We start from the raw sequence: 18,416 nt of genomic DNA, 5'->3' as shown, positions 1-18,416 counted from the left end.
ATTCATATGTTGGACTCCTAAGCCCCAGTACCCCAGAATGTGACTGTGTTTGGAGATGTGGGTCTTCAAATGAAGTCCTTGGGGTCATCCCTAATCCAACCTGAGTGGTGTCCTTATAAGGAGAGGAGATTAGGACATAGACACGCACAGAAGAGAGACCAGTTGAAGACCCTGGTGAAGAAAGCCACCTACAAGCCAAGGAGAGAGGCCTCAGAAGATCCCAACCCTGCTGTCGCCTTGCTCTTGGACTTCCAGCCTCCAGAACTCTGAGGAAGGAAATTTCTGTTATGTAAGCCACCCAGTCCTTGGTACTTGTCATGGCAGCTGAGCTGACAATATACCAGCCACTGGGGCAAAGCACCGAACCTCCAAGGCCCCGTTCCTTCCCCCGTGTGATTGGGGTCTTTAGGGTTCAGTGAGGATCAGAGAGGATGCTCCGTGTGTTGCCTGGTGCAGGGTTTGAAGGTGCTCTCAGCGGGGTGGGTACCACCTTGATTCGTTTTGCCAGCCCTCCGTCATTGCTCAGAGGGTGGGTTCTATTCATTCACTGGGTAAGCATGTATTGGACCTCCATCATGGCCATTTTCCCTGTGATGAGGAAGGTTGTGGTCAGCAGCTGGGTACCTGGTCTTTGGCCACTTTCTTGGAAGAGATTTTTAGGCGCATTCTCTACTGTCTAAGCCATCTTCGCTGAGCACCACCTGTAAGGGGCCCTGGGATGGGAGCACCCTATTGCTGTGTGCTCCTAGGCCAGTGCCCAGGAGACCCTTTGCTGGTGGCAGATACCTGGCAGCTCACAACCCCAGAAATGAGGCCCTTAGGAGCAGCATCCCTTCCATCCCTTCTGATGGCTGCAGCCGCCACCTCAGGACTCAGCAGCACCAGGCGCTACACCAGGAGGCAGGCAGGGGGGAGGCTCTTGGAGAAGGAAGGACTTCACAGGTATTTCACACCCTCCCATGGCTGGGAGTGGCCCGTGAGCTCTTGTTAAATAGTTCCCAGCCCCTCCCCTCAAGCTTGCTGGCACCAGGAGTGCTGAAGGGGGAGCAGAGCCTTCTGGAGGCTGAGAGTTCTGCCAGTCCCTGACCCCTCAGCTGAAGCAACCTCCTTTTCCCCCTCCCCTATTGCCTCTCACCTCCAGCCCAGTCTTTTTTCTTCTCTTCTTTGAAGAGCCACGGCAGGCAAACAGGATGTTCCACTCCCACACGCGGAGCCTCAGACGAGACACTTGGGTCGAACCGCATCCTGCTGGCAGTGCTGGGTCCCATCTGCTGTGGACCTGGGTGGGAGGTGGTGCAGGGCTCGGCGCCAGGAGGGGCAATCACGAAGCTGGTTTCATTAGTCACTCTCTGAGCATCATTCCAAACTTTGAATTAGGTGGGCATCTCAAAGTCTCCCATGGGGGCTCTTGTGCCTGGAAGGGATGAATAATGCAGGTGGTGAGGGATAGTGACACCTGCTTAGCACATTTGTGGGAGGCCATGAAATGGTAATGGCATTCCTCATCCCCCGCCTCACCCCTGGCTATGATTTTTGTATTTTATGGGAATTTTTTTTAATGAATAATTTCTCCAAACCTCAGCAAATCAGTCTAGGATTACAAAATCGCTACAAAATAGACAACTGCTATAGAGGGGCATGAGGTGGGGGTTTACGGAGGCGTGGTCTCTGTAAGCAGTTAGACAGGACTGGAAGGACATCAGGGAAGGGCTGGCACTAGCTGAGAGTTTAAAGAAAACCCAAAATCTAAACTCTGCTGATAGCAACACGATTTAGGCAGTTGTCCCATGGTTGAAGCTGTCCTGGGGAAAAGAAGGTGTCAGGGCCCAGGTCCAGTTCTCCCTTCCCCCGGGCAGGTGTTCTGAGTCCTGGGACTCCATCAGACATTTCATTTACAAACCAGTCTGTGTGCCTGTTGGGAGAGGGCAGATCTAAGAGATGTCAGGGTTTTACCGCCCACTTGGTAACCCCGCCTGGCAGCGAGCGACATTCTAGACACCCCTGGAACTTTCCACTTGTTGAGCCCATTATAGGGCGATAAGTGAAGGCAGCAGGTTGCACGGTGTGGATGTTCAGGTCTGCAGAATGTCCTGAAAGTTCAGTCGAAAGGTCTGAGAGAGGTGGAGAGAGATTTCTCTAAAGGGACTGTACCCCTCAACATCCAGAAAGCCCCTCCCTTTTGCTTTTCCTCTCCCCACCCCGCTGTAGGGCAAAGGAGGACGGTGCATAGGATAGGGTGGGAGTAGGGGAGAGGAGATGCTGGGAATAGGGACCATGGCTAAGAAGAGAGGGGGCAACTTGGGGTATGGCAGATGGCAACTTTCTAACCTGTGGGGGTCCACCCCTCGCACCTGATGAGTGAGCATCTCTTAGAATGATTTCTTCCCCAGACGCGCCCCTGGGCTCGGGCGAGCGAGCAGGCATCTGCCTTCTGCAGCTGACTGCTATTTTCTTTAATTAGGGCCTATTCCGAAGCCCCTCCTCGCTAAGACTGTCGTTCCACTTCCCTGCCCTGCATTGAATAAGCCCCATTTTGTTTCTGGGCATAATGATTGGTTCGTTGGAGATCTTGGATGCCAGACTTATGGGGGGGGGGTCTTAACAATATTGGCATCGCCTGTTGTGACAGTGGCCTTTACACCAGCGTCTCTACAGAAATGGTTTCTATTCTGCTGTTTCAAGTTCCTGGAGAAATGGATCCTTGTATTATCTACCCGAGTAAAGTGGAGGTTCTTAAAGGCCTCTTGATACAAGGGTATGAATCAGCACTCTGTGAATCTGTACTTCCGTGGAAAATACAGACAGACTTGTTCGGGGGCCTCTCTAAGCTCTTATATTTCACTGAGATTATTTCACAATGACCAGGAACATCCACAAAGTCCGCCTCGTCTAGCACACGACTTACCTGAGCTTTCTTTGTGCGTTTGGCATGCATTTGCATTCCTCGGCACACGGTAGGTATTTAATAAATATTTGATAGGATGATTCAAAGCCTGGTTTGCCTCACCCTTCAGACTCGTTTCCTTTTCCCTTAGATCTTCAACCTCATGAAGTATGACAGCTACAGCCGCTTCTTAAAGTCCGACCTGTTCTTAAAACACAAGCGCACCGAGGAAGAGGACGAAGACCCTCCCGATGCCCAGACGGCAGCTAAAAGAGCTTCGAGAATTTATAACACATGAGCCCCTCAAGATGCTGGTGGGACTGGCAGCTTTCAGAAGCAAAGGAACTCACTCTCAGGACCGTGCAGGGTTTATAACCGCTTTGTTATCTGCAAGGACTGAAATGTACAAAACCCTTCAATGGGATAAGTGTATTTTATTTCCTGCTTGATCAGTAAGTTTTGCATGATGGCTCATCTTACATAAAGAGACAAATAGTTTTGAAGTTTTAGTTCTCACACACACACACAAAGGTGGACTAGTCCTTCAACACTGGACATTTTGAGTGTTTTACAGTTGATTAAATTTCATGTGAGGCCACCAGGTGAAACTTAACAGCCACCTCTTGTCTTGGAAGTCTTTGCCCTGCCTCTGCAGGAGGGTAATGTGTGTCCACAGATTCACTTGGTGAATCTGGTTAAGAATAAGTTGATCTGACAAGCTCAGGTCATTGGGGGTTTGCCTACCAGGTGCCTTTTGGGTTAAATTCTTCTAGAGAGTAAGTTCAGTGCTGGAAAAAGAAAATTAATCACAGCCTCTAAAGATTTGGGGAGCTGACCTCTGAATGCCAGCAGAGGGCTCTTATTTCTCATGTGTGGGTATGTCCTGATTTTGCCCACAACCCATGACATTTCATACAGCACAGATACCTGGTTCATTTTGACAGAAATAAGATCTCAACCAGGAAGAAAGACAAACGGGAGATTGTTCAGGGTTCCCGTGGCAACGCAAGGTGGCGCTGAATGGGGTTGTGGCACCTGTCCTCTGCCCATGTTGAGTTGGTGGGATGTTCCCTTCTCTTGTAGCCCATCTGGTGGATGGTGGAACCCTTTCTTCATGGTGCCTACCGACTTGTTAACTCGGCTTGAGACTTCAGTCAATGTCTGTCTTGGGTGGAGAGGCTGTGAGTGAAATCCTGCTGGGCCCAGGCTGCCCAGGTCCCCCCGCAGAGCCCAAGGTCAGGCACAGTTCCCTTCTGCTCATTGTTCCTGCCATCTGCTGCCGCCAGACCTTCTCCAGCATATTTGCCAAACCTTAAACTCCTGTTTGTATAAAACAAAGCAACCAGACTCTTACTTGAGAGCCTTTGAACTGAGATGCTCCCATCTGCAGAATTTCCTGCTGTTGAGTGTGACTGTATGATTTATCAATCAAATCAGGACACTTGAGAGAGAAGGGGAGTGAGTTTAATCACTAAACTGGGATAAGAGGCATCAGCTGGTTCTGTTCTGGGTGAAACCAGTTCACATAATCACCCTACTGACCAGCCTCTCCTAGCGTGACATCTTGGGCAGTCCTCCAGATTCTCATTGTCCATTCACTGGTCGAATGTTCCCTGTCCTTCCGTCTTGGGCCTGGGGAAGGGACAATCTTTAGGGAGCTCTTCACTGCTGCAAACCAAACCACCAAACTGAGCATCAGAAACAGCAAGTGCTTGATCCCCCAAAAGGGGTTTTTCCGCCTCCCTCAGGACCTCCCAGACAAGCCTCCTCTCTGCCTGGGATGAGATAGTGATGCTGACCTGAGACAGTGTCATCTGAGAAATCCAGTCCATCTTCACTCAGTGCTGACTGCTGCACTTTAAAGAGTAAGGGTTAAAAACAGCCCGAGTTCTCTCAGCTTGCTACCAGCAGAACAGTGCAGGGATGCAGACCCCTCCCCACTCCACCGCACCTTTGCAGATATAGGGTGACTTGGGGATGCCACAGAGCTGAGCAAGCCGCTTGGTGCTCCCTTTGGAGAGTCTGCCCCGGGCGGGTCCTAGAGAATGCAGGCGGGCTAGGAACCCTCTTTCTGGCTTTTACCTTTCTACCACTTGGTTCAGAGACCCTTTGAGGTGGTGATCTCGTCATAAACACATAAACAGCCAGACTTAGCCGGAAGACTGTCTGCCGAAAGAAAAGCCTCTCGCTTCGGAGCTGCCTGAAAAGCTGAATGTCAGCGCCAGGGTGAGCTGCTTACATTTAACCCCAGCGTGCTCCCATCAGCGTGACCTCACACCACTTCCCCCAGCTTGCTCCTGCCTGGCTGCCTCCACCCCTGCCTGCCGCAGAACTGGGGCACCTACAGAATTCAGCTCCCTACAGCCATGGCAAAAGTGAGACGGAAGTGGAGGGAACCCATGCAGCCAGATGCTTCTACCCAGCTTTTCACTTCCACCCGATGTCTGTCTGTCCGCCCATTCATTTATTGGCTAGTGTTTAAATTGTGTCTGCAACATGCCAGGGATAGTGTTAGGGAATACAGCGGCCGTGGTGATTCACACTCCGGTGCTGCTTGCTTACAGATGTTCTAAAATGTGGGTTTTATTGTGATTCAGGTATGGTGAGCCCAACAGATCAGGAGATGACTACCACTGAAAGGACAGTCTGTTACACTTCCTAAGAGGAGGGGCCAGGTCATGCCAGGCAGGGCCACAATGGGAATCACCAGGGTCCATAAGGAGGCAGAGGGAGTGAGGGGAAAATGTGGGCAAGAGCCTTCACTGTGGTTTCATTGGAAAAGGCAGGGCAGGGTACACTGTAGGACTGGCTAGTATGAGTCATTTCCATGGGCTCTGGGGCTTAGGGGCTGTCCCTAATTGGCACCTGGACCTGAGTGATTAGGGCAGGTGGCCTGGAGTGTAAAAGCCCCATGAAGCAGGGGCCTGGGGATGTGAGCTCTGGGTTGGACAGCTGTTTACTATCTCTAGGAGTTAGCTAGCGCTGAGAGGGGCAGTCCCTCCACTGCCAGCCAGGACCCAGACGTGAAAGCATCAGAGTAAAACACGCTTGAGACAGCAGTCTGCAGGGCCTCAGAATCTCAGCCTGCAGGCCGTAGGTGTTGTGTGTGATGGGGCATGTGTTTTAAAGCTTTCAGGGCAATTGCCTTGGGCAGAGCACCAGTGTAATCTCCACTCGACCGCAGGCCCTGTCACTCCCTATTGCCGCATGCCAAGCCGTCCACATATTTACGTTATCCGCTGGATGTAAGGTTAGATCTCCATTTCCCATGTGCAGAGAGCACGGTGTGGGTGACATTTTCCTCTGTGATTTTATAGTCATTAATTATACCTCCAAATCCACTCCGCTGACATACCCTCAACCACAACAGAGTCCGTTGTCGTCCACGCTCCTTCACGATCTTGCCTTCTCAATTACAGAACTCCCCTCCGAGGCCTGGCAGGAATCAACTCACACTTGAAGAAGGTTTCTTTCCCATTACCTCATACACAAAACCTTAAAGTGGAAGAAGAGCCATTTCTTGCATGTTAGAGACGGGAAACCCAAAACAAAGGACGTGACTCACACACACATGTGCTCGTGACTGCCAGAATCTGAGGATGGAACCAAACCTTCTGTCTCCTGACCCCAGGTCCATCCTCTGCCTGGACGGGGGCCCAGGGGAGCCCAGGGTTGGCAAAGATGCTCACTTACACAGCAGAAACTTAATGAGCACTCACTACATCCCAGGCCAAATACCAGCTATAGGAAGGGAGGGAGATGAAAGAACAAGGCATCAACCCCGACTTTGAGGGAGCCACTGGTTGGGAAATGAGATGAGGTCTTTACCACAAACTCTGCTACAAGAAAGAGGGAGCCGCTGTGGGAGGGACTGATGGGACATGACTGGCTGGTTGTGTCCATCTCTTAAGTTTACACGCTCGGTGGTTTTCTCTTTTCCCTAAATATCATTATGTTAAGCTTCATGTTGACACTGGTGGTGAAGTGATTTCATTCGAGAAATACGAGAAATACGAGAAGGAATACTCTCTGTTCTGAGGGGCAGAAGCTTTTAAAATTCCAGTCTCAAGGTGCACTCCAGAGGATGAAGAGTTGGTTCACTACGTTTCCCATTCCAGTTTTGCTAATGTGTCCTCTCATGTGTTACAGAGTTGGGAGCTGATGAATTGGTACCCGACTCCCAGGTCCCAGCTCTGAATTTTGTGAGCACACTTTGTTTATAAGCTTTGCAAACTACTAGGCAAGCACAGTCATGACTCACATTCTGTCATTATTTACTTTCATTTTGGCTGCAGATGTTCTAGGTCTTGCATTTATTTAAGTGCTAAATGGTCTTGTTGGACCATTAGCTTCCAGGATTTTAAAAGTCTGTTTCTTCTCAAGGTTAGCTACATGCAATGGCGGGGCTGGGGCAGGGAGGGGAGAGATCTTATGCACAGATCAGGGCAGGGGTGGAATCACTGTTGAAATTGTTCCCGAATGGCTCTCCTTGGATTCCCACAGGCACTGCAAGCTTTGCAAGTCCAAAGTTGCTCGAGCAGAGACCCGGGGGTCCCTCTTCTTGGGGCCTCTAAGTGAGAGTCCTGCAGGCCGTACCCTTGCTGTGCACTTGCATGCACGTCCACAGTGCTGTACGCCCCTGGAGGAAGGGGAGCCTTTTGCCAATTCCCACAAAGTCACTGGGTAGGGGCACCTGGAAGTGGCGCCTGAGGGTCTCCCCTTTCCTGCACTTCTATGTCTGATCCATCAGCAAGGCCTCTAGAGTCTTCTCCAAAATCTAGCTTAAATGCGTCCATCCTTCCCACCTCCACAGCCTCGGGCCCTGACCAGGCTGCCTCCCTCCTTCTCTTGACCAGTGGAGCCTCCTCGCTGCTCAGTCCTCTGCCCTCCACACTCCCTCCCCATCTTCACCCAGCACTTGCCTTTTAAAAGCACAAACCTGACCGTGCTGCTCACCTGTGTAAGCCCTTTCTGTGCCTTTCTTTGTTCGCAAAATAAAAATTCAGGTCATGACCACGGCCTCGTGACTGCAAAGCTGGGAGAGCTGAGGCCAGCCCCACCTCGCCTCCTGCCCCTACAGCTCATTTCAGAGGTGAGCAGGGCATGGATGCTGCTCGCTGCAGCCTCTGCACAGGCTGCCGCCTCCTGACCTTGGTTCTGTCTCATCCTTCAAGTCTCAGGCCAAGTGTCAGCTCCTGGGAGCGGTCTTTCCCAAGGACCCTGCTAAGCAGCCGCCTGCCCTTTCCCCTCCTCAGAGTCCTGGCATGTGGTCCTTTATCCATTACCAGTTGGAACTGGTTGTGTTTCACTGAGTTCCCAGAGGCGAACCCACTGCCTGGCCCCCCCGTAGCCACATGACAGGCCCTCAATATGTGGTTCTTGACTGAGCAAAGGAATGCCAAGTAAGTTAGGATCTCAAATTTTGGTTGATCTCATTCACAGCCTGGTACCTCAGTGGTCAACCCTCGTGATTGTCATAGAAAATGGAGAACTGGGAGGCCCACCAGTTCCTGAGTGCCTCCCATGTGCTCGGTATCGTGCAAGGTGCATTGAAGATGGTATCAAACCTGGGCAGTGGCTGTGGCTTCCCCAGTCAATGGGGACTGAACTTCAGAGGCACTGAGCCTGCACCAGGATCCCATGGCTCAAGGTTGGTGGTGTCAAGATTGGAACCCAGGTCTTTTAGATCCCCCAGCCCACCATCTTTCTCTGTACCAGGCTGGGCCAGGTTTCAGCTCAGAAAAATCATTGGTCCTTCCAGCTAAAAAGTGGGACTCTGTTCTCTCAGAGAGAAGGCCACCACCCAGCCGGTCTTGACCCCTTCTTTCTTTTCCTTTACAGGACATGCGGAGGGCGCCTTGCCCCAGCCAGGGAGGAAGAGTCAAATCCTCCTTTAAAAAGCCTGGTTTGATATTTGCAACCAGTTTTCTTTTTCTTTAGCTGTATATCATGACCATCTTTCCATGCCAATAAACATAATTACACACTACCAAAAAAAAAAAAAAAAAAAAAAGAAAAAGGTCCAGTTTCAAGATTATCTAGGGAAGATAAATGTTTCTCTTGTGCTAATTCCAGCACAGTTTATATGCTGTTTTGCAACACGGGCAAACTGTTTTCTTCTTATTTAAGCATTTAAACTCTGTTTTTTAAACTGTTATGGCATGCAGATCGCCTAAGAGTAACAGATGTCTGCTTGATAGAGATGTTCCCAGGAAAAGAATTTGCTGCTTCTTGGTCTCCAGAGGAAGGATGCTTTTACAAGTATGTGGCTTTTGGTCCACATGTCGCCCCTCTTACCCTCAGAAGAAGAATGGGGGAAGAAATACAGTGCCAGGGGCTGCCTTGTAAGTATCTGTATTTACAGATTCTGGTGATTGCAGAGGTGAGGCCCTGATCTCCCAGGAAGGCTGTCCCTGCCCCTCCTGTGGGGAGTATTTCTCTGAATTTTCTTAGGTAGTTAAGGTCACAGCCCATCTAGAGACATGAAAAGTGGGTCCACTTTTACTAAATTGCAGCTTTCCCCAGAATCTTAGCTGTGGAAGAATCTCTCTCAATAATATTTATCATTTCTTTTTACTGTTGGCTAGCATGAGAATTTTGATTATGTCATGGCATTCGATTGCCTAAATTCTAACGCAGCTCCATCATTTATTATCTGTGTGATTTTGGGCAAGTGACATATCTTTCCTCACCTGTTAGATGGGGATACCATTGACTCAGTGAGATGCACTGAGATAACACACGTAATGTGCATAGCACAGTGCCTGGTCCATAGGGGGCCAATAAATATTAATGATCTAGAGTCATGTGGTCTGTTCAAGGTCACACAGGGAAGGTGTAGCAGATTCCTGGTCTGGGCTAATTCCTGACTCTTTGGTTGGGGGCTCTTTCTCCGCATTATTTGAGTGGCCACAGGAAGAGCCCCAGGGCCAGCTAGCTGGATCTGAATGATGTTCAAATGACTAAAGTAGAAAGTGAGTGGGTCTCAAAGCACGGGAGGACATGGAGGGCAGCCTGGGAGGGGAGAGGGAGACCGGGGTAGGCCTGGGATTGAGTATCCTTTGGGGAGATGCTCGCATCCTCGGCGACTTTCCCTCGGCATGCAAGAATTACTGTTTCCCCGGGAAGAGCTGCCCTCGTGCGTTCCAAGATGTCTGGACTCCTGAGAAGAGGGAAACCGGCACGAGGACAGCATTCCTGAAGTTCCCGGCTCGGGCTCACGGGGGCGCTGGTGAGCCGCGGAGGGAGCGAGCAGCTGGGTTCCTCCGAAAGACTAACTGGATACCCCGCCCCTCGGGAGCAGTGCCCCCGCCAAAGGCCCCCTACGGTGACCCCTCCTCAGGTCCGGTTGTAAACGGGTCTTTGCGTTAATCAGCTTTGCAGAGCCCGGGCCCGGGAATGGGGCAGCCCTGGAACCGCCCGGTCCGGGCCAGCTGACCAGAGCCACTGCGCTGGCTTCCAGATGTGAGTGGCAGGAAGGTGCGGCAGCCTCTGGTACCCTTCCTAGCCCCCACCGTCGCATGGCTGTTAAGGCAGGAAGACGAGGCACTTCCTGGGCTTGTTACTGAGGTTTTCTTTTGCCTCTTTTCACTGGTTCTTGACCCCCACCTCCATCCTGTCCCCTCACCCCCCCACCTTGGCCTCTGCTGGTCCCAAAGACCCAGATGGGCCATCAGTGGGGGGCTGTTTTGTTCATTTCATTCATTTCTAAAGTCGCTGCTAATTTTTTTTTTAAGTGCTTGGAAACAATGTTTTGATGTGAGTTTATTACTTAAAGAAATGCAGGACTTTATCCAATAAGCTGTGCAGTATTAAAACCGTATTAACAAAGAGATCAGGAAATAACTAGCTTTGTGCACAGAGGCTTAAAGGCTTAAAATGGTTGAGATATTAAATTTCTCCCTTTCTCATCAGTGGATTATAAAAGTATATCTCCAAATCCTTATCATTTATCGCTGGTGTTTGTTCTGAAATGTAGTTGTTATTTCTGAAGCTTCCAAGATAAGAAGCTAAAATTTCACTCTTTCCTTCCCAAGTTTTCTGGGATACACTATTATTTTGGGGAGGAGGGACTTTTTTTTTTTTTTCTTTCAACTGAGGAGTAATAATTGTTTCCTAAAGAATACAAATCTTGAGTGGGCAGCTCAATGACTGTCCACATTTGTTTACACACATGTAACCACCACGAGGTCCAGCTGCAGAACACTGCCAGCAACTGGAGTACAGGTTTTAAGGGGCATCCTCTTAAGAAGCCCACCCCAGAGGAATATTTGACATGAGCCCTGGGACCAGGGGGCTGTGGTGATGCTGGCGGTGGGAGTGGGGATCGAGGAACCCAGGACCCCCTGCTGAATTTGTCATCCTATCCTGGGTATTTCCTGTCTCAGTTCTTACAGATGGAGATGTTGGTGCCCTGTCCCCAACTCCTTGTCCAGCTGTGTGGAGTGAGAATAAAGGGTCCCCTCCTTTATGCACAGAACTCTTTGAGACTTTCCTCTGATTTTGTTTTGTTAGGGAATTTAGCTACTTTGCAAAATAGTTAGCAGCCAAGGTGCCATTCTGCCTTGTACAGTTTTGAGGCAAAATTGGATTTCAGTGACTTTGTCCATATCTCTACTTCCCTGTGTCTTCAGTGCTGGCCAGTTGTGTTGCTCAGTTTACCAACAACCCATCATTTTATGAAATTTATAGGAAGAGTTTCAAAACATTCAGAAAAGTAAAAATAATGATTACAATAAAACCATTGTCTGTATTTAATAACTTAATAATATCACTCATAATAATTATGAAATAGTAATTATTCACCATGTTTCCTCCATCTGTTCATATTTTTTTTTGCCAAACTATTTTAAAGAGAATTAGATGTGATGGTTCACCTAATATAATAACATTTACTACACCTGATAAAATGAACAGTTATTCTTAATATCATCTAATACCTACTCAATATTCAGACTTCTCAAACTATAGAACATTTCGAAATGTCCTTTTTTCAAAACAGGATCCAGTTAAGGAGCTGGCATTGTAAAGTCTCTCAAGTTAGACCAGTCTCCCAATCTTTTTAATTTTTTGTTTAATGGCATTGCCTTTTTTGAAGAAACCAAGCCAAATATAGTATAAAATGCCCTGCACTCTTGATTTGTTTTATTGTTTCTTCATGGTGTCATTTAGCTTGTATTTCCTTTACTTCTGAGAATAAATTAACATTTCTTATGCTGACTTTCCTCCTTAGTTCAGAGGTTTCCTGAATTTTCTCAGCTCACAATGCCCTTGGTGTCTCATAAATTTTCTCACAGTGTCCTTAGGTTAAACAAGCAAGCCCCAAATGGCTCCATTTATTAAATAGTTAGGTCCAAACAATGTATCAAGTTTTTGTGTACTAACAACTTCATAGCTGATTTTAAAAATAGCATACATAAATTGAAATCTAGAGAGTATTTCTATTTTAGTCAAAAATAACCAAAATTACTTACTGATGGAATGTGTGCACGTGTGGGCTCCAGCCGCTTCCCAAACCTTGGAATCAGATTGATGCCACCACCCTTAGATCCTGTCCCACAGTGATTTTTCTGTGCTACTTAAAAAAAATTTTTTTTTATTGAAGAATAGTTACTTTACAATGTTGTGTTAGTTTCTGGTGTACAGTATAGTGATTCAGTTATACATATATATTCTTTTTCATTATAGGTTATTACAAGATATTGAATATAGTTCCCTGTGCTAAACAGTAGGACCTTGTTGTTTATCTATTTTATATATAGTAGTTAGTGTCTGCAAATCCCAGACTCCTAATTTATCCCTCCCCGCCCCCTTTCCCCCGGTAACTGTAAGTTTGTTTTCTATGTCTGTGAGTCTGTTTCTGTTTTGTAAATAAATTCACTTGTGCCATTTTTTAGGTTCCACTTACAGGTGATATCATATGATATTTGTCTTTCTCTGTCTGACTTACTTCACTTAATATGATCATCTCTAGGTCCACCCATGTTGCTGCAAATGGCATTATTTCATTGTTTTTTTATGGCCAAGTAGTATTCCATTGTATAAATATACCACAACTTCTTTATCTAGTCATCTGTTGAGGGACATTTAGGTGTTTCCATTTCTTGGCTATTGTAAATAGTGCTGCTCCGAATATTGGGGTGCACATATCTTTTGGAGTTTCCTCCAGATATATGCCCAGGAGTGGAAGTGCTGGATTATATGGTAAGTATACTTTTAGTTTTTTAAGGAATCTCTACACTGTTTTCCACAGTGGCTGCACTAAATTACATTCCCACCAGCAGTGTAGGAGGGTTCCCTTTTCTCCACACCCTCTCCAGCATTTGTCATTTGTGGACTTTTGAATGATGGCCATTCTGACTGATGTGATGTGATACTCACTGTAGTTTTGATTTACATTTCTCTGATAATTAGCAATATTGAGCATCTTTTCATGTGCCTGCCTCTTGGCCATCTGTATGTCTTCATTGGAGAAATGCTGTTTAGGTCTTCTGCCCATTTTTTGATTGGGTTTTGTTATTATTGTTATTGAATTGTATGAGCTATTTGTATATTCTGGAAATTAAGCCCTTGTCAGTTGCATCATTTGCAAATATTTTCTCCCATTCTGTAGGTTGTCTTTTTGTTTTGTTTATGGTCTTTGCTATGCAAAAGAATTAAACTTAAAAGTTTAACTAGGTCCCTGGTATTTCTTTTTTATCTACCACAGCAACCACTGAAAGCCCAACTTTGGAAAGATACGACTCCATCAGAAGGAATGTAGCATGATCTAGCCTTGAAACTGTGAACTACCTTGAGCTAATTCAGTGTCAACTCTCCCCCTGTTTCCCTTTACAATGTAAGATATCGTCTGGCACCCCTGTCAGTTTGCTGTGGCATTTGCGTGCCTTGGTAGGCAGTTTGGGAACTGTAGTAGGAGTCTAGCATCTGATAACTTCAGCTGCAAGGATTACACACATCCTGAAGACAAAGTGAACAAGCACAGGTTTTCTCACCTAAATAAACAGAGAACACCACCTCCTTATCTAGAGCCGTTCTTCTTAACCTCGCTATGCTCTGGAAACATCTGGGAACCCTATTACAAGGAACATTCCTGAGCCCCATCCCAGGGAAACTGATCTGGGGGTTTCAGGTATCCGTTTAAAAAGGGAGCATAGCATAGACCCTAGGTCTAGGACCACTGTGTTAGGACAAGTCCTCTGAGGTCCTCTCTGATGCAGAGTTCACGCTCAGAGAAGAAAATGGAAGAAGACAGGATAAAGTTTCAGTGAACAAGGCCTGGGTCTTGATCCAGCCAATAGAGTGAGTTCAGAGGACTTGTGAATGTCCCTCACTAGAAAATCTGTTCACTTGGCTAGGTGCTGGTTGAATACATTTCATGTGACAGTCCCTGAGCTCTGGGCATTGCCAGACCCAGAGATGAACAAGCCCAGCCCTGCCCTTGAGTTTCTCCAGCCGCTAAGAGGACAGAGAGACAAATAATGTTCCTCCAGGTGTGACTTAGTGCCAGGGTGGATTTAAACCCTGGGATATTGACTCTCCCATCCCATACCAAATGAGGCCATTTCCCCCCAGTCTCAGTGGGCAGTGGGGGTTGAAGGGCTCTTTTTCCATGAAAGTATCAATATTTCCTTGGCGAATTATTTAAACTTCTCAATTGAAGTGTTAGGCGCCGGCTCCGTCAGCGGGCCTGGCTGGGGTCCACGCTCTTGACTTCAGTGCTTTTTGAGTTCCCATCTCAGAAACAACTTCAGTTGTGAATCTGGGGAGAAACCACTGGCATTCTGGTTGATCAAGGTTAAATCATTCTTAAAAACTTTCATCTGCTTGAACGTTTTGGGCACCTCCTGTACACTGGGCACTGTGTGGATACTTTAGGGTCATTCCTTCCTACATCCTCCCCTGGGAGCCGGGTATGTCGGGTGGGAAGGTATGGAGGCTGGAGTGGGGGCTGGAGTGCCCCTTGGGGAGGGCTCACTTGGGGAGAAGTCAGACGTCATCTGCTGGGACTCAGGGAGGGGCAGAATCCCCTCTCTCTCGAGGCATCCAAACAAAGGCTGGGCATCCACCTGTGAGACGTGGTACGGGGCCTTCACACATCACCTGCCGTGGGACCAGCCAAACTCTGCAACCTCTTACAACTCTGAAGGTACTTCTCAAGAAAGGCAGACACTCAAATCTTCATTTTTCACCCTGAGGGAAAGCAGGAAATGAGCTTAAAAGGGAGACTTAAGAGAAAAAAAAACCCCAAGAGGCATAATTTGTTTTCAACATTTACACAAGCTCTTAAGTCTGGGCCATGGAGAGCTTTGCGAACACCATCAAAAGAAACAATCACAATGACATAATGAATAAATATTAACCCAGGAGCCTTCCTCTACCACCAGCTGCTCTCAAGAATCCCATCACTGCCAGCTGGATCACCACCCTGCACGTAAAAAGGATTCTTTCTAGCCCAGAGAGGCGAAATTAAGCTCTATCACACAGGAGGGTGGAGAGGAGGGGAGAGGGAAGCAGGGGGAGGTGCCAGGGTGATTACGGGGGAGGGGGGTGAGGGAGGAGGATGGGAGAGAAATGGGATTTTAACAAGTTCCCAGCACTTGGTGTTTGGAGCTCCTTCAGAGTTTGGGGAAAATAAAAGGAAAACACATTGAACTGAGCCTTGTCAACTGTGCAACTGCTCTGAGATGGGACCATGTAGGTTCTGGGGTTTATTAAGGTTGCTTTCTTAATCCTTGCCCTTTAGAAGGGGAGGCCAGTGGGATTGCCACCGCGGAGGAGTTCCTGCTCAGGGTCGTAGGTGTGATTTGCCTTTCTGGCTCCCTAAACCCCCATCCTACAGAACCCAAAGCACTCACTGTTCCAAGTGGTCCCCTTCGAGCCTCACCAGAAGTCTAGAGATAAAACACTGCTATCGATATGCCCTTTAAGCAGTTAGGAAATTAAGACTCAGAGGCACGTGCTAGCTGAATAAAGAGCATGAGGGTATTTAAGCTTAATTTGTCTGACTGTGAATCAGGTGCTTTCCCACTGCCTGCCCTGTGGACCAAGCTCTCTAACCACCTGAACTTGGGCTTGAAGAGTTATCAAGCTGGTTTGGCATCATTGTCCCCAGAGCAACTCTCAGGTAACTTTGGAACACAGGCTGAATTGTCATTCTGTGATTTAAAAAAAATTTTTTTTTCTTTTTTTTGCCCTTGTGCCTTTCTTTGCTTGTTGTAGGCACTTTTTAAAAACCCACTGAATTATTTGTGAAAATGAGTGAGAGAACGTTTGCCAAAGCATCACATGGGTGGCGGAATCCTGCTATCCATTCTGCACACACAAAGGAGCGATGCCGCTAATTACATCTGTCCCGTCTGGATGTGCCCACGTGCCCCTCAGCTTGGTTGCTGCTTGTGGTGTTCTCAGCTCAGAGGCGGGAGGGAGGAGGGCGAGGGAGCCAGGGCTTTATTCTCACCATTGCTGTTTACACAGAGCCAAGCCAAGTGTGCTGTTGTTGAAGTTCGTCTTCCCATTCTGTTGTTGTTGTTGGGAGGTGGGGTAGGAAAGGAGGGACGGGTTGTTTCTTGGAAGCAAACGGGGTGGGGGAAAGCGACATACATTGCAACTGAGAAATGAAACCTTCTATGGTTTAACTTGCAGCAAGTTCAAAGGATGTGCTAGGGAAAATGGCAGGTGCTGGTTCTGTGGTGTTTGGAGTTGAGATGAAAAAGCAAAGCAAATAAACTACTTGGCAGCTCCTCTCAAAACGACTGGCGCGTAGATCTCCCCTTCCAACAGGACCCTCCTTCTGTGGGTCCCAGAGGAGGCTGGGGCGGTGGAAGGGGCCCAGGAAGCAGAAAGAGGGACAATAAAATGTATTTTTGAGAAAACTTCATTCACCCAGCTCTCCTTCTGGAAACAGGGTGAGGGAATAGATCCGGCATCACACTGGAAGATTTTAAGAGATGCCACAGAAGGGAAGAATTTCCTGATGTTCCAGTTTTGCTCAAGTTCAAGCTGTAGAAACCACAGAGTTTCTTCAGAGATGGAACCAGTTCACTGGAATATTTTTTTTTAATTTAATGTAGAAAAAAACAGGTTCCAAGATGCTACTAACTTGCAAAACTGACTTTAAGTATCACAGAGGTCTAGAGTGGGAAGAGGCTGACTGATTTTTTTAAAATTTTTTATTATTTTTTTAAATTGAAGTATGGTCAATTTACAATGTTGTGTCAGTTTCTGGTGTGCAGCCTAATTTTTCAGCCGTACATACACATACCTATATTTGTTTTCATATTCTTTTTCACTATATGTTACTACCTGATGGATCTCTTTATTCCTTCATTAAGATGCTGAGAGGCAGAAATCATCTTACCTCCCCCTGCCCTGCCGGCCGAGAGCATGGGGCCCTGATACCTGTCCTGCTGCACCTTTGGGTCTTTGCAGATTTCACCCACACCCTGTTTAAGATTTCCTTTTAAATAGATTTGTCTCTGAAGTATTTTCCTTAATCGTGAGCCCCCTTGGCTCAGGCCACCAAGCCCTCAACCCACTGGTTCTCCTTCCTGCCGCTGAGCTGGTGCTTCTGCAGTGAGTGTGTGCCCTCTGCAGTGGCCTCCCTTTCTGCCACTTACTTTGTGGCTGCCAGGGGTTAAGGATCTGACGGGGCAGGGGAGATGGGCGTGGCTGTGGAACGGCAGCTGAGGGGTCCTTGGGGTCATGGGGATGTCTTGCCTGTTGACAGCATCCATGTCGCTATCGTGGTTGTGGTTTGTACTAGAGTTTTGTGAAATGTCACCACTGGGGGAAGCCGAGTGGAGGTTACGTGGGATCTCACTCTTTTATTTACCACTGTGTGTGAATCTACAATTATCTCAAAATAAAAGAGTTCACTTAAAAAACAAACAAAACAAAGCAACAACAACAAAAAAACCCCTGTATTTCCATATTACAGTCAATTATGGAAACATGCTCCTAACAATACACATTTTTGAGAAAGGTGGTTTTCATCTGGTAGCTAGGAGGGACCCTCAATGGGCCTGGGTAAGGCTGACGGGCCCACAGGCCATGGAGGCAGATGAGTTTGGCTCTGGGTCCGTGGTTCTAAAACATAGAGCACATGAGAGTTACACAGAGCACTCGTTAAAACAGATTCCCAAGCCCTCCTCCTAGAGGGTCCCTGTTCTGTGATGGGCCCAGTGATCTGCATTTTAACATATGCCCAGGCGCATCAGATGGAAACTGGTCACTCGTTCATTGCTCACTGGTTCCATTCATTCCTCAGAGTGAGTGCTTTCACGTGCTGGAGTCATACGGGATGCGCTCACAGGATGTTGGTTTCTAGGTTTTTTTCTTTAAAAAAATATGCACACTCGGGATTCAGTTGTTCTACAGGGTGTTCCGTGATTCTTTTTATGGTCGTGCTCAAAAGCTAATATTAATCAAGGACTCCCTACAGACAAAGTACTAACCTATGCACTTATGTGTAATAGCTTTTTAAAATTTTTTTTTGTTTTTGGGGGGAGGTAATTATGTTTATTTATTTTAA

The 18,416-nt window shown here is 47.5% G+C and overlaps 1 protein-coding gene across 2 annotated transcripts in view; it reads left to right on the top strand.

The window, feature by feature from the left end:
• RGS10 (regulator of G protein signaling 10) overlaps positions 1 to 3,497 on the top strand; it is a 33,159-nt gene extending 29,662 nt beyond the window's left edge. For both annotated transcript variants that reach the window (XM_010997857.3, XM_010997865.3), the window contains exon 5: positions 3,036 to 3,497. In XM_010997857.3, the coding sequence (XP_010996159.1) occupies positions 3,036 to 3,182 (147 nt within the window). In that variant the 3' untranslated portion in view covers positions 3,183 to 3,497. The remainder of the gene's footprint in view (positions 1 to 3,035) is intronic.
• The last annotated feature ends 14,919 nt before the right edge of the window (positions 3,498 to 18,416 follow it).

The sequence above is a fragment of the Camelus dromedarius genome, chromosome 8, assembly GCF_036321535.1.
Source record: "Camelus dromedarius isolate mCamDro1 chromosome 8, mCamDro1.pat, whole genome shotgun sequence".
Taxonomy (NCBI): Eukaryota; Metazoa; Chordata; class Mammalia; order Artiodactyla; family Camelidae; genus Camelus; species Camelus dromedarius.
This window is presented reverse-complemented; position numbering and strand designations above follow the sequence as displayed.